The following is a 15,159-nucleotide window of genomic DNA, read 5'->3' on the forward strand; positions in this document are numbered from 1 at the left end:
CTTCTGGCCCCCTTCCCACCATAGTCACCTAATGTGTTTCCAGTTCCTTCATTTATTGATACTCCAGTGGTAGCTCCTAAGAGGATGAAAATAGGAAAACTTTTGAATGTAAACATAGACAGTTATTGGGATAAGCGCTGCACATTTCAGTCACTTTTGTACTCAAGGAAGAATCTAATGAACAGAGGTCAATTTTCTATGTTCATTGTAGCCTTCTGTTTACCTGAAATAGAACCTTCTGGGACTGTCTTTCCATCATTTAATTTCGTGGTGATACCTAAAATGGCAAACAGAAAACACTTTCTAGACATTTATCGATTCTACTTTCATTTGCAGGGATCTACATGTATGAGGCTGGACCACGGAAAGAGAGGGACTTCAAAAATCTGCCCAAATTGATTCAAAATCAAGTAACAAAAGAAAACATTGTTGATCTGAGATGAGAGTTCCTAAAAAGTTCCTCCAGAAGAAACTGTCCTGCAAGAAACAAAAAGCACGGTTGACCATTGAACAAGGTGGGGGTTAGGAGTGCCGACTCCCTCCATAGTCAAAAAATCCATGCATAATTTACAGTTGGCCCTCTGTATCCACAGATATTCCATATCCATGATTCCACATCCGTGGATTCAACCAACCACAGATTGTGTAGTAACAATAATATTTACTATTGAAAATAACCCACATATAAATGGACCTGTGCAATTCAAACCCATGCTGTTCAGGGTCAACTGTAATTTATTAACCAAAATTCTCACACACACCACCACACACACATATACACAATAATTCTCATCTATTTTCCATTCCACTACAGTAGTTCTAATGACTCCAGTGGAAGTTGTGGCTTCTGTAAATAAAAAAAAGAAGAAACGGATAAAAGAGTATTTAGGAAGAAGGGAAAATAGGCTCTGATGTTCTTACATGAGAAGATCAGTATGAAAGACATTTTTGCCACCTTATTTCTAGAAAGGATGTTTTCTTTCCAGCTTGTTAACCTACCAGTATTGGAACTTCTAGGTTCAACAGTGGTACCTGAGGCCATACCCTTGGTATCTGAAATGAGAAGGACATGGGATTATCATGCAGAATCTTCCACATCGAGGCAATCTGAGTATCAAATCAATGTGTAAAAATAAATGTATATTTCCAGGGCCATATCATTCAGTGTTACATTGTGCATGGCAGCTTCCAGAGGCACTGTTCACAGAGACCGTTTTGTCCAGATGACAGACCTGTAAGCATGCCATTTCATTGGCCTTTCTACTCTTGGATTGAATCACGTGGGTTTTTCTCATATATCAATTATTTCATTCATTCAACAAATATTTATTGAGCTCTGTTGAATACTAGAGATTCATCAGTGAATAAATAAATGAAGACTTTTTACTCAAGAAGCCTATTTTCTAGTCGGCCTACTTAGCAAATATAACACAAAATCTTCAGCTAAGAACAGAGGAATTTTTCCCACATTTACCTGTTTTACTTTCAGTGACTTGATTGTCTGATGTTCCAGAGATAGTTCCTAATGGTTGAAAGCAGGAAAAAGATTCTGTGTATGTTATGACCTTTAATCATTCATGGAGGCAACCAACCATTAGGCAATTTAGAATTTAAAGCTCAAGATACAAGTCAAATGGGAGGCAAAGTTTTCTAAGTTCATTTTAGTGATCTTCTTACCTGAGACAGAACCTTCTGGGACAGTGTTGACTCCTACAGTAATGCCTATAATATCCAGTGGGTTAATCTTCCAGGGAATTACTACTCCTACTGCCCTCTTCAGAAATCCACACCACAGTGCCAGGCATGGGAAAAGGCTGGTCCAGAAACCAGCTGGGGGTTGTGAATCAACAGTATTTTGGGCCCTGCATATCAGCTGGAGGGCCTGCCCTTCCTGTACAATCTCTCTGATCCAGAGGCAAACTCATGATGGTTCTCAATGGCAATGCTAACATCTGGGAATCCTAGTTCTCACAGATTTCATCACAATGACTCTGAGGCTTTCTAAGGAAGTTTTAGACTCTGGAAAAAAGAAATGAGGAAAGTGGAAAGTATGTTTGGGGATACATATTTCTCCCTGAGGTTAGACAAGGGATGATTGCCTTTGTATCTATTCCATTACCAGTGCTGGAACTTCCAGATGCAATAGCTGGGCTGGAGACTACACCACTGGTACCTGAAATCACCAAGGAAAAGGGATTATATGTCATTTCCTTTACATTCAAAGAAGAGCTAAGAAGAAAATCATTATGTTTCTTTTCAGTCATTGAGGTCCTATTCTAGGATTCCTCACATATCTTTCCACAAGTACATTTCTTTCGGAAAAAAACTAAGTAAAACTATATTTTCACATTAGAAGTCCTCTTATTCTGAATATTGGTAAATATCAGGGAGATATTTATATTTTCTCATGTTCACCTGTTTGACTGTCAGAGACCTGGCTCCCTGGTACAGTGGTCTGAAGAGAAGACAAGACAAAGAGATTGAGTGAGAGACAGAGAAAGATTTAGAGAGAGAGAGAGAGAGTATTCTGCTGTATATGAATTCAAGGATTTGGGAAAATATTAACACTCTGAAATTTGGAAGCTCAGACAAAGATTTCCATAGGGCAGAAATCACTCTGTACTCTGTATTATTTCAGCTAGAAGGAATTGACAAAGAGAATTCTTTTTGGATTCTAGCTAATATGCTGGTGATATTGTAATACCAATGGAGAAATCCCATCCCTTCTTTAGACTTGAAGCAGTGAAGCTCAATTCTGTATTTAATGGATTTTCAAAAAGATTTTATCTCTAATAGCAAACCTATTTTGACTCACTTGCAGTGTCCCTAAATTACACACAAACTTTCTCAAGGAAAGCCTAGAGAGTCCTAAAACTGATGGCCTCAAACCACAGGCTCTTTGTTTTCACCTGTTTGAGCTCCAGTTCTAGTCTCTTCTGTGGAAGTTGTGGCCTCTGCGGGAAGAAATAAGATAATGATGAAGTCTGGGAATTTGGAATACTGGGAAGACATATTGGGGTATTTTTTATTATAGAAGCCCTAAAAGAGAGATCATGACATCTGAGATTAAATATGGGGAATTTCCTTCTTGTTAACCTACCTGTGTTAGAACTTTCAGATGCAATGGTTGTTCCAGACAATTCTACAGTGATACCTAAAATGCAAAAAGTAAATGTTGCAATACAGCATTTCCTTCTTAGTTCATCTTGGAATCATCAGCGTGGCCCTAAAGCACTGGTATTCTTTTCTGAAGACTGTCTATGAAAAAAATGGAAAATAAACAATTTTACAGCATTTCATTTCCCAAGTCAGCTTTGGATGGATGTGTTGCTCCTGGGGTTCCCTTTTACTGTGTAGTAAGAGGAAGCAGCAGTAAAAATCACCCTTACCTGTTTTACTTCCAGGGACATATCCACCTGGTGTGCCAGAGGTGCCTAAGTGAGGGAATAAAGTATGGTTTAATTTTTGTAAGAAGGAATCTTTGATATAACTTGGAACATTTTGATAATCAGTTGCCTTCATGAAGTTTTCCATCGAGGGGAGATAGAAAATAAATAATAAACATCATACATAAGTATGAGAGAGATGATGATAGACAGCAGGCTATGGCAGGAAGGCAAGCTGGGTAAGGAGGATTGGAAGTACTGGGGGAGGGGGTTGGGATATACGCAATATGTATGCATACCTTTTTACAGGAAAAAAAAAACTTTGTAAGCCAGAACACTGAGGACAGCTTGATTGAGACATCTGAGGTCTTGGAATTCCCAGGAAGAATAATTACCCGGGTTCATATGGTACAATATTGTTGAAGAAGAGGATTGTCATGGAGAGGATGTACAACTAGTTGACCCTAAAGCTAGACCCAGGCAATCAGTGACACCTCGCCCCCTGCCCTGGCCTTGGAACTTACGTTCTGACCACAGTTCCCATAGTGGGAGCCATTTTCAAGGATGCAGCCTGGAGAGAGCAATGTGTCGTTGAAACCTTCAGGATGGTATACGTGACTGAACCCAGTTAAGGCCTCTGTATAAACTTTTAAGATTCTGGCAGGCAGATGCAGAGATCTACTTGTCTTATGGCTGCCCAAGACAAGCTTTGTATGTAAGTTCCCTTGCTTATTAAACATGCTACCCACAAACCTGGAGTGGTTTGCCTCTTTCTTCAGTCTCACTTTGCCCTTTGTGGATGGAGCCAAGTTTCAGATTTCACCCAGGAAGCTCCTGAGTTTTTGAAACAACAAATATGGCAGGTCCTTCCCTCATACTCCTTCCCATTCATTTGCTCACTGAAGCGACCCAAATAGAGAAATAATGGGAACCTAGGCCTTGGACTGAAAAACTCACCTCCTGGTAGTCCTCCTTGGGTGGTCTTACTGCCTCTTGTGGAACTTGTGGCTTCTGAGAGAAGAAAAAATAAAAGGAGTAAAGACTTGGGGTGTGGACAGGACATTCTGGGCTTCCACAGTCTATATCTCCTGAAGGTCCACGTTTAGGACTCCTGACCTGTGTTGGCACTTCCAGGTCCCAGAGTTTTGCCAGAGATGCTCTCAATTGTGCCTGAAATTAAAAAAAGGAAAAAAAAAAAAAAAAAAGATTGTGGTCAACTTGTTGCACATCATGAAGTGGGCATAGGCTTTAAAAAAAACTGTTTCTCCCATACACCAGTGAATCTATATTTCTCCGGACTTCTTAGTTTCAAGAGATCCTCCAGGTATTTCCTTCAAAACATGTCATTCCCTTTGCAAATTTATGGAGAAAGTCCTCCACCACTGAGACCCCCTTTTAGGGTCTAGTTAAAAGAAGATAGATTTGAGGGCAAATCACCTGTATAACTATCAGGAATGGGCCCCATGATGCCCTGATGAAGGCTCGTTAGAACACAAGCAAGAAAAGTTGAAGTGTTTGAACTGAATTTATTGATGTCAAATATTGAACATCGGCTAAAATTTTGCCCGATATGCTGAATATGGAAATTCAAAGAGTTTTGATATATTTCCGACAAGACTTTTTATTGGGAAGATATTAGAAAGTACAAGTAGTGACTCAGCAGTGCTCACCCGTGATTATGCCAACTCTTGCTGTTCCACTTTCTTCTACAGAAGTTGTGGCCTCTGAGAGAGGGGAAAACAGAAGAGAGATGATTGGAAACCATGCAAGGACCATGGAAAATATGTGGTAGTTCTCCTACACAGGATAGCACTGGAGTAAATTCATCATAGCTGGATCCATGGAAGATTCCCTGCCATTTTGTCGACTCACCTGTGTTGGAACTGCCAAGGGCAACAGTTTTGCCAGGAATTACCCCAGTGGTGCCTGAAACACAAAGGGTCTAAAGTCTTCACAGTGACTTGTGTTTGTCTCCTAAAGACCTGCCTCTGGAAGAAATGTGCTATATCAAAGGGTCCTTTCACTGCTTCCTGATGAGGTGAGAGTCATAAGCCTTTTCTATGACTCATGCCATTAAAAAAGCAATCAAAATGTTCCCAAGTTGAGGCAAATTTCTCAGACAACCCATTTATTCCAAGACAGGAAAACAAGGTGGTTTTCTCCCAGGTTCACCTGTCACACTCCCAGTTGTTTGACCTCCTGGTACTGCAGTGCTATCTACTGTGGGACGAAAACCAGAAAAATATTTGAATGCGCCAAGGAAAATACTGAATATCATTATTGATTATTTGAGTGAGAAAAACTTTATATAGGTAGGCCTGTTCACATTGCTTTCTCTTCTTCCTAGGTGTGTAATATTCCTTGGTTCCCCTGATGCATATGCCATCCCAAGGAGAAACCCCTCACATGGATTACACACCAGCCCATCTTTAGAAAGTTACAGCTGTGAGGCTAGATGCTAGTATTGAAAGTTCTTCCATAACATGTTAAATCTAAGAAAATCCTAAAAGCCAATGAAAACTACTCTGCAGAGATTAATCAAGATGGCAGAGTAGAAGGACGTGCTCTTACTCCCTCTTGCGAGAACACCAGAATCACAACTAGCTGCTGGACAATCATCGACAGGAAGACACTGGAACTCACCAAAAAAGATACCCCACATCCAAAGACAAAGGAGAAGCCACAATGAGACGGTAGGAGGGGCGCAATCAGAGTAAAATCAAATCCCATAACTGCTGGGTGGGTGACTCACAGACTGGCGAACACTTGTACCACAGAAATCCACCCACTGGAGTGAAGGTTCTGAGCCCCACGTCAGGCTTCCCAACCTGGGGGTCCGGCAACGGGAGGAGGAATTCATAGAGAATCAGACTTTGAAGCCTAGTGGGAATTGATTACAGGACTTCGACAGGACTGGGGGAAACAGAGACCCCATTCTTGGAGGGTGCACACAAAATAGTGTGTGCATCGGGACCCAGGGGAAGGAGCAGTGACCCTGGGGGAGACTGAGCCAGACCTACCTGCTAGTGTTGGAAGGTCTCCTGCAGAGGCAGGGGGTGGCTCTGTTTCACCGTGGGGACAAGGACACTGGCAGCAGAAGTTCTGGGAAGTACTCCTTGGCATGAGCCCTCCCAGAGTCTGTCATTAGCCCCACCAAAGAGCCCAGGTAGGCTCCAGTGTTGGGTTGCCTCAGGCAAAACAACCAACAGGGAGGGAACCCAGCCCCACCCATCAACAGTCAAGTGGATTAAAGTTTTACTGAGCTCTGACCACCACAGCAATAGTCAGCTCTACCCACCACCAGAGCCTCCCATCAAGCCTCTTAGATAGCCTGAACCACCAGAGGGCAGACAGCAGAAGCAAGAAAAACTACAATCCTGGAGCCTGTGGAACAAAAACCACATTCACAGAAAGATAGGCAAGATGAAAAGGCAGAGGGCTATATACCAGATGAAGGAACAAGATAAAACCCCAGAAAAACAACTAAATGAAGTGGAGATAGGCAATCTTCCAGAAAAAGAATTCAGAATAATGATAGTGAAGATGATCCAGGACCTTGGAATAAGAATGGAGGCAAAGATGGAGAAGATGCAAGAAATGATTAACAAAGACCTAGAAGAATTAAAGAACAAACAAACAGAGATGACCAATACAATAACTGAAATGAAAACTACACTAGAAGGAATCAATAGCAGAATAACTGAGGCAGAAGAACGGATAAGTGACCTGGAAGACAGAATGGTGGAATTCACTGCTGCTGAACAGACTAAAGAAAACAGAATGAAAAGAAATGAAGACAGCCTAAGAGACCTCTGGGACAACATTAAATGCAACAACATTCGCATTATAGGGGTCCCAGAAGGAGAAGAGAGAGAGAAAGGACCAGAGAAAATATTTGAAGAGATTATAGTCGAAAACTTCCCTAACATGGGAAAGGAAATAGCCACCCAAGTCCAGGAAGTGCAGAGAGTCCCATACAGGATAAACCCAAGGAGAAACACACCGAGACACATAGTAATCAAAGTGGCAAAAATTAAAGACAAAGAAAAATTATTGAAAGCAGCAAGAGAAAAACACCAAATAACATACAAGGGAACTCCCATAAGGTTAACAGCTGATTTCTCAGCAGAAACTCTACAAGCCAGAAGGAAGTGGCATGATATACTTAAAGTGATGAAAGGGAAGAACCTACAACCAAGATTACTCTACCCCACAAGGATCTCATTTAGATTTGATGGAGAAATCAAAAGCTTTACAAACAAACAAAAGCTAAGAGAATTCAGCACCACCAAACCAGCTCTACAACAAATGCTAAAGGAACTTCTCTAAGTGGGAAACACAAGAGAAGAAAAGGACCTACAAAAACAAACCCAAAACAATTAAGAAAATGGTCATAGGAACATACATATCAATAATTACCTTAAACGTGAATGGATTAAATGCTCCAACCAAAAGACACAGGCTTGCTGAATGGATATACAAAAACAAGACCCATATATATGCTGTCTACAAGAGACCCACTTCAGACCTAGGGACACATACAGACTGAAAGTGAGGGGATGGAAAAAGATATTCCATGCAAATGGAAATCAAAAGAAAGCTGGAGTAGCTATACTCATATGAGATAAAATAGACTTTAAAATAAAGAATGTTACAAGAGACAAGGAAGGACACTACATAATGATCAAGGGATCAATCCAAGAAGAAGATATAACAATTATAAATATATATGCACCCAACATAGGAGCACCTCAATACATAAGGCAACTGCTAACAGCTATAAAAAAGGAAATTGACAGTAACACAATAATAGTGGGGGACTTTAACACCTCACTTACACCAACGGACAGATCATCCAAAATGAAAATAAATAAGGAAACAGAAGCTTTAAATGACACAATAGACCAGATAGATTTAATTGATATTTATAGGACATTCTATCCAAAAACAGCAGATTACACTTTCTTCTCAAGTGCGCACAGAACATTCTCCAGGATAGATCACATCTTGGGTCACAAATCAAGCCTCAGTAAATTTAAGAAAATTGAAATCATAGCAAGCATCTTTTCTGACCACAACGCTATGAGATTAGAAATGAATTACAGGGAAACAAACGTGAAAAGCACAAACACATGGAGGCTAAACAATACGTTACTAAATAACCAAGAGATCACTGAAGAAATCAAAGAGGAAATCAAAAAATACCTAGAGACAAATGACAATGAAAACACGATGATCCAAAACCTATGGGATGCAGCAAAAGCAGTTCTAAGAGGGAAGTTTATAGCTATACAAGCCTACCTAAAGAAACAAGAAAAATCTCAAGTAAACAATCTAACCTTACACCTAAAGGAACTAGAGAAAGAAGAACAAACAAAACTCAAAGTTAGCAGAAGGAAAGAAATCATAAAGATCAGAGTGGAAATAAATGAAATAGAAACAAAGAAAACAATAGCAAAGATCAATAAAACTAAAAGCTGGTTCTTTGAGAAGATAAACAAAATTGATAAGCCATTAGCCAGACTCATCAAGAAAAAGAGGGAGAGGACTCAAATCAATAAAATTAGAAATGAAAAAGGAGAAGTTACAACAGACAACGCAGAAATACAAAGCATCCTAAGAGACTACTACAAGCAACTCTATGCCAATAAAATGGACAACCTGGAAGAAATGGACAAATTCTTAGAAAAGTATAACCTGCCAAGACTGAACCAGGAAGAAGTAGAAAATATGAACAGACCAATCACAAGTAATGAAATTGAAACTGTGATTAAAAATCTTCCAACAAACAAAAGTCCAGGACCAGATGGCTTCACAGGTGAATTCTATCAAACATTTAGAGAAGAGCTAACACCCATCCTTCTCAAACTCTTCCAAAAAATTGCAGAGGAAGGAATACTCCCAAACTCATTCTATGAGGCCACCATCACCCTGATACCAAAACCAGACAAAGACACTACAAAAAAAGAAAATTACAGACCAATATCACTGATGAATATAGATGCAAAAATCCTCAAAAAAATACTAGCAAACAGAATCCAACAACACATTAAAAGGATCATACACCACGATCAAGTGGGATTTATCCCAGGGATGCAAGGATTCTTCAATATATGCAAATCAATCAATGTGATACACCATATTAACAAATTGAAGAATAAAAACCATATGATCATCTCAATAGATGCAGAAAAAGCTTTCTACAAAATTCAACACCCATTTATCATAAAAACTCTCCAGAAAGTGGGCATAGAGGGAACTTTCCTCAGCATAATAAAGGCCATATATGACAAACCCACAGCAAACATCATTCTCAATGGTGAAAAACTGGAAGCATTTCCTCTAAGATCAGGAACAAGACAAGGATGTCCACTCTCACCACTATTATTCAACATAGTTTTTGAAGTCCTAGCCACGGCAATCAGAGAAGAAAAAGAAATAAAAGGAATACAAATTGGAAAAGAAGAAGCAAAACTGTCACTGTTTGCAGATGCATGATAGTATACATAGAGAATCCTAAAGATGCCACCAGAAAACTACTAGAGCTAATCAACGAATTTGGTAAAGTAGCAGGATACAAAATTAATGCACAGAAATCTCTTGCATTCCTATACACTAATGATGAAAAATCTGAGAGAGAAATTATGGAAACACTCCCATTTACCATTGCAACAAGAAGAATACAATACCGAGGAATAAACCTACCTAGGGAGACAAAAGACCTGTATGCAGAAAACTATAAGACACTGATGAAAGAAATTAAAGATGATACCAACAGATGAAGAGATATACCACGTTCTTGGATTGGAAGAATCAATATTGTGAAAATGACTATACTACCCAAAGCAATCTACAGATTCAATGCAATCCCTATCAAATTACCAATGGCATTTTTTACGGAACTAGAACAAATCATCTTAAAATTTGTATGGAGACACAAAAGACCCCGAATAGCCAAAGCCGTCTTGAGGGAAAAAAACGGAGATGGAGGAATCAGACTCCCTGACTTCAGACTATACTACAAAGCTGCAGTAATCAAGACAATATGGTACTGGCACAAAAAGAGAAACATAGATCAATGGAACAAGATAGAAAGCCCAGAGATAAACCCATGCACCTATGGTCAACTAATCTATGACAAAGGAGGCAAAGATATACAATGGAGAAAAGACAGTCTCTTCAATAAGTGGTGCTGGGAAAACTGGACAGCTACATGTAAAAGATTGAAATTAGAATACTCCCTAACACCATACACAAAAATAAACTCAAAATGGATTCAAGACCTAAATGTAAGACTGGACATTATAAAACTCTTAGAGGAAAACATAGGAAGAACACTCTTTGAGATAAATCACAGCAAGATCTTTTTTGATCCACCTCCTAGAGTAATGGAAATAAAAACAAAAATAAGCAACTGGGACCTAATGAAACTTCAAAGCTTTTGCACAGCAAAGGAAACCATAAACAAAACGAAAAGACAACCCTCAGAATGAGAGAAAATATTTGCAAACGAATCAACGGACAAAGGATTAATCTCCAAAATATATAAACAGCCCATTCAGCTCAATATTAAAGAAACTAACAACCCAATCCAAAAATGGGCAGAAGACCTAAATAGACATTTCTCCAAAGAAGACATACAGATGGCCAAGAAGCACATGAAAAGATGTTCAACATCACTAATTATTAGAGAAATGCAAATCAAAACTACAATGAGGTATCACCTCACACCAGTTAGAATGGGCATCATCAGAAAATCTACAAACAACAAATGCTGGAGAGGGTGTGGAGAAAAGGGAACCCTCTTGCACTGTTGGTGGGAATGTAAATTGATACAGCCACTATGGAGAACAATATGGAGGTTCCTTAAAAAACTAAAAATAGAATTACCATATGATCCAGCAATCCCACTACTGGGCATATACCCAGAGAAAACCGTAATTCAAAAAGACACATGCACCCCAATGTTCATTGCAGCACTATTTACAATAGCCAGGTCATGGAAACAACCTAAATGCCCATCAACAGACTAATGGATAAAGAAGATGTGGTACATATATACAATGGAATATTACTCAGCCATAAAAAGGAACGAAATTGAGTCTTTTGTTGAGAGGTGGATGGATCTGTCATACAGAGTGAAGTAAGTCAGAAAGAGAAAAACAAATATCGTATATTAACGCATGTATGTGGAACCTAGAAAAATGGTACAGATGAACCGGTTTGCAGGGCAGAAGTTGAGACACAGATGAGGAGAACAAACGTATGGACACCAAGGGGGGAAAACCGTGGTGGTGTGGGGATGGTGGTGTGCTGAATTGGGCGATTGTGATTGACATGTATACAGTGATGTGTATAAAATTGATGACTGATTAAAAAAAAAAAAAAAAAAAACTACCCTGCAGGAGATCACACCTCCCAACAGGCAAACCTATGGAGAATCATAATTCATGCTAAACCTCAAACTATGAGCAACCCATTTGTACCAGGTCTGAGTCCAGTTCCAGGTGTGTCGCTGCCTCCTATTAATCTTGTGGTCTCTGAGGAAATAAAGTGATGAATGATGAAGTCTGAGGATTTGGAATATTAAGAAAAGAATGATGCTGATATTTTATCAGAACAGGTCTACTAACTACATTATGAGGTTAAATAGCAGGATTTCCTTCTCGTTAACCTACCTGTGTGGGAACTTCCAGATATGGCTGTCTTAGAGAAATCTCCTGAAGTACCTAATGTGAGAAAAATAAAGGGATCAACACAGCATTAACTCCCCAATGAATACTGAAGTAGTTATGCAGCCTTGAACCACTGGAGACCTTTCCTGCAGATCTTTGATTTTGTAGGAAATGAACCATCAATTACTCCTACAGTTTCCTTTCCTGACCCACCTATTGATCATTATTGTTATTAGAGTTCCCTTTCCATAGAGTCCACTGAAAGTGAAAGGAGACCTTATGTCACCCTCACCTGTTTCACTTCCAGACCCTGGGCTCCCTGGAGTGGTGATAGAGCTGCCTGAAGGAGATAAAAGGCAAATGATGGGTTCCTCTTTCTAAGTTTTGCTCATCAATTACTTGAGCTAATTTGATATTCAGATATTTAAAATAGATCTCCTTGACTCTAATACTCTGATAAGGTTAACTTATTTAGTCCATCTTACCTGACATGGAACTCTGTGAACTGCTGCTGGCTCCAGGTAAAACCATGGTGATACCTATTAAAGCAAATAGAGTGAAGCTTCAAAATAAGTATACATTTCATCATTCCACTAGTATTTATTAAGCATCTCTTCTGTGCAATATTGTTTTAGGCCCTTGCATATATCAGCGAGCAGAATATTTAAAGATCCTTCCCCTAATGCAAGTTACATTCTAGCAACTGGAGACCAACAGTGAACAATAAACATAATAAATAGGTCAATGTGATAGATGTTAGTAAGTGCTATGAGAACATGGCAGACCATATAAAAGGATAGGGAACTTGCTAGGCAGGGGCTGGCTAGCAGGTCACCCTCATTCCTGCCATTCAACAACTAGCCCTGCAAGCCCAGGCCTCTGGAAATCCAGATGGAGATATCTGAGGTCATGGAAATCTTAGGCAGACCCAGGTTTGTGACTCTGGCACATTGTGTTCCCAGAGGAAATTCAGGCCCTTTTCCTTTGCCCACTTACACACTAATGTGTTCACTGTATTCACACAAACAGAGATTTGATGAAAGTCCCAAAGCCTCAGACTAAAAGAGCTCACCTCCTGGAAGTTCTGGTTGGGTGGTCCCACTTCTTCTCATGGAAGTGGTGACCTCTGACAGAGAAAAGAAAGAAAGGAGTAAACACTAGGGTGTGGGAAAGTACACACTGTGCTTTTGTCAGAATATATCACCCAAGGTGCCACTGTCCAGATACCTGTGTTGTAACTTCCAGGTTCCAGAGTTTTTCCAGAGACTATACCAGTAGTACCTAAAACAAGAAAGGGTCAGTGGTCACTAGCTCAATTGCTATTCACCACGTGATTTAAATAGGAATCTAAAGTCTCCGTGCAGTAGCAAACTATAACCCTGAGACTTTTAGTATCAGTAAGTGATCCATATATGCGCCTTGTAACATGTCTTTCTACAATTTTATGAGAAAGTGCTCAACTATCAGGTCCCTTTCTTTGGAGGAGAGACAGGAAATTTCTCTCTACATTACCAGTTTATCTGTCCCTAGTTTGACTTCACAATAGTCTAGTGAAGGCTCTTATAAGCTCAGGAAATAAGGAAACTGTCTTGTCTTGTTTTTCTGAATTTGCTCAATATAACATATATAAACAGTGTAGATATATTTTCAGAAGATTGTTTTTGAGAAGTTATCATAAAGTTCAGGTATTAGCTTAGCAGGGCTCACCTTTGGCTATTCCAACTCTGGTTGTTTCACTTTCTCCTTCTGCGGGAGAGAAGGAGGAAAGAGTTAACTGGAGAATATTTAAGGATCATGGAAAGGATATGGCAGTAGGTCTGCAAAAGATAGTAACAGAGGAGACACCTAATTTGTGGGAAGACTGTGGAAGATTCTATGTCACCTTGTTGACTCACCTGTGTTGAAATTGCCAGGGGCAACTGTTGTGCCAGGGGCTACCTCAGTGGCGCCTGAAACGCAAAATGAAATGTAGTCACCATGGTGCTCATGTTTCTTTCCTAAAAGCATGCCTCTAGAAAGAACCTAGGTATATCTTCATAGTATCTAACTGGACTGCTCACTGACTCTTCTCTGATGATGAGCCTTGTGTAGTTTTTCATTAACCATTTTATTACCAAAGCAATCATAGTGACAATGTTCTCAACCAGAGATATGCCTCCTGGCATTCTACATCGAGGAAACAGGGTGGGTTTCTCCCACCCTCTCCTGTCTTACTCCCTATGACTTGGCTTTCTGATGCTACACTGGTACCTGCTCTGGATTCGAAACAGAAGCCATGAGTGTGCTGAGAACTTGAGACACTGGGAAAATACTATGCTCTTCATCGCTTCCTTGTGAAAAGCATACATCTATGTGGGACAGACATGTTTCCTAGGTTCCTGTAACTCTTCTCTGTTTCTCAGGAATACAAAGTTTTCTCACTCTTCCCTCGTCAAAGCTTATGATACATGTAAGTCCACAGGAGAAGTTATTCATAACAATTACTACAATCCCAACTTCAGGAATTACAGCTACGACTCTAGACTCTGTTATTAGCAACTTTTCAGAAAAAAAATTCAAAACTGAAAAATAATTAATTTGCCTAAAATGCAGTATTGGTAGAGTAAATATGAACTGTTCTCCAGAAATTCTCTCTAGGACCTCCTGTGTCATAATTAGTGGTAATAACAAGACAGGAGCTGCTCCTTCTCACCTGTCTGGAATCCAATTCCAGCAGTACCAGTACCTTCTCTGGAAGTTGTAGCCTCTGAGGTAGAAAATAGGAGAACAGTAAATTCTGGGCATTTGGGATATGGGGAAGAGACATTTAGTATTATTTTTTCACAGCAGCCCTACAAAAAGCTTCATGTCCTGAGTGCCTATAGCGGTGTTCTTATTATTATTTCAACGATACCTGTGTTGGAAATGCCTGTCTTAAAGGATCTCTCAGGTTTCTGGTAGTAGGCAATGAGTGACAACAGAGTGATGCATATTGAATGGTCCCCATTCCACAAAGGTAGAATCTAGTGGATCAGGGGGGCAAGTATCAAAATCAAACACCTCATCAGATAAGGACCAGAAAGGGATTTTATATCAGTGAACAAAATAAGAAAAAAATG

At 39.7% G+C, this 15,159-nt stretch overlaps 1 protein-coding gene across 1 annotated transcript in view; it reads right to left on the bottom strand.

Moving 5' to 3' along the window:
* Positions 1-15,159, bottom strand: part of MUC19 (mucin 19, oligomeric) — a 117,169-nt gene that overhangs the window by 28,511 nt on the left and 73,499 nt on the right. Inside the window, 19 exon segments of the mRNA XM_061206671.1 lie at positions 224-277; positions 710-847; positions 1,000-1,053; positions 2,120-2,184; positions 2,418-2,455; positions 2,890-2,954; positions 3,101-3,154; positions 3,390-3,434; positions 4,344-4,397; positions 4,503-4,556; positions 5,057-5,110; positions 5,259-5,312; positions 12,065-12,115; positions 12,547-12,600; positions 13,134-13,187; positions 13,289-13,342; positions 13,769-13,807; positions 13,957-14,010; positions 14,754-14,807. Coding sequence (XP_061062654.1) covers positions 224-277; positions 710-847; positions 1,000-1,053; positions 2,120-2,184; positions 2,418-2,455; positions 2,890-2,954; positions 3,101-3,154; positions 3,390-3,434; positions 4,344-4,397; positions 4,503-4,556; positions 5,057-5,110; positions 5,259-5,312; positions 12,065-12,115; positions 12,547-12,600; positions 13,134-13,187; positions 13,289-13,342; positions 13,769-13,807; positions 13,957-14,010; positions 14,754-14,807 — 1,089 coding nt within the window.

The sequence above is a fragment of the Eubalaena glacialis genome, chromosome 11, assembly GCF_028564815.1.
Source record: "Eubalaena glacialis isolate mEubGla1 chromosome 11, mEubGla1.1.hap2.+ XY, whole genome shotgun sequence".
NCBI classification, from domain to species: domain Eukaryota; kingdom Metazoa; phylum Chordata; class Mammalia; order Artiodactyla; family Balaenidae; genus Eubalaena; species Eubalaena glacialis.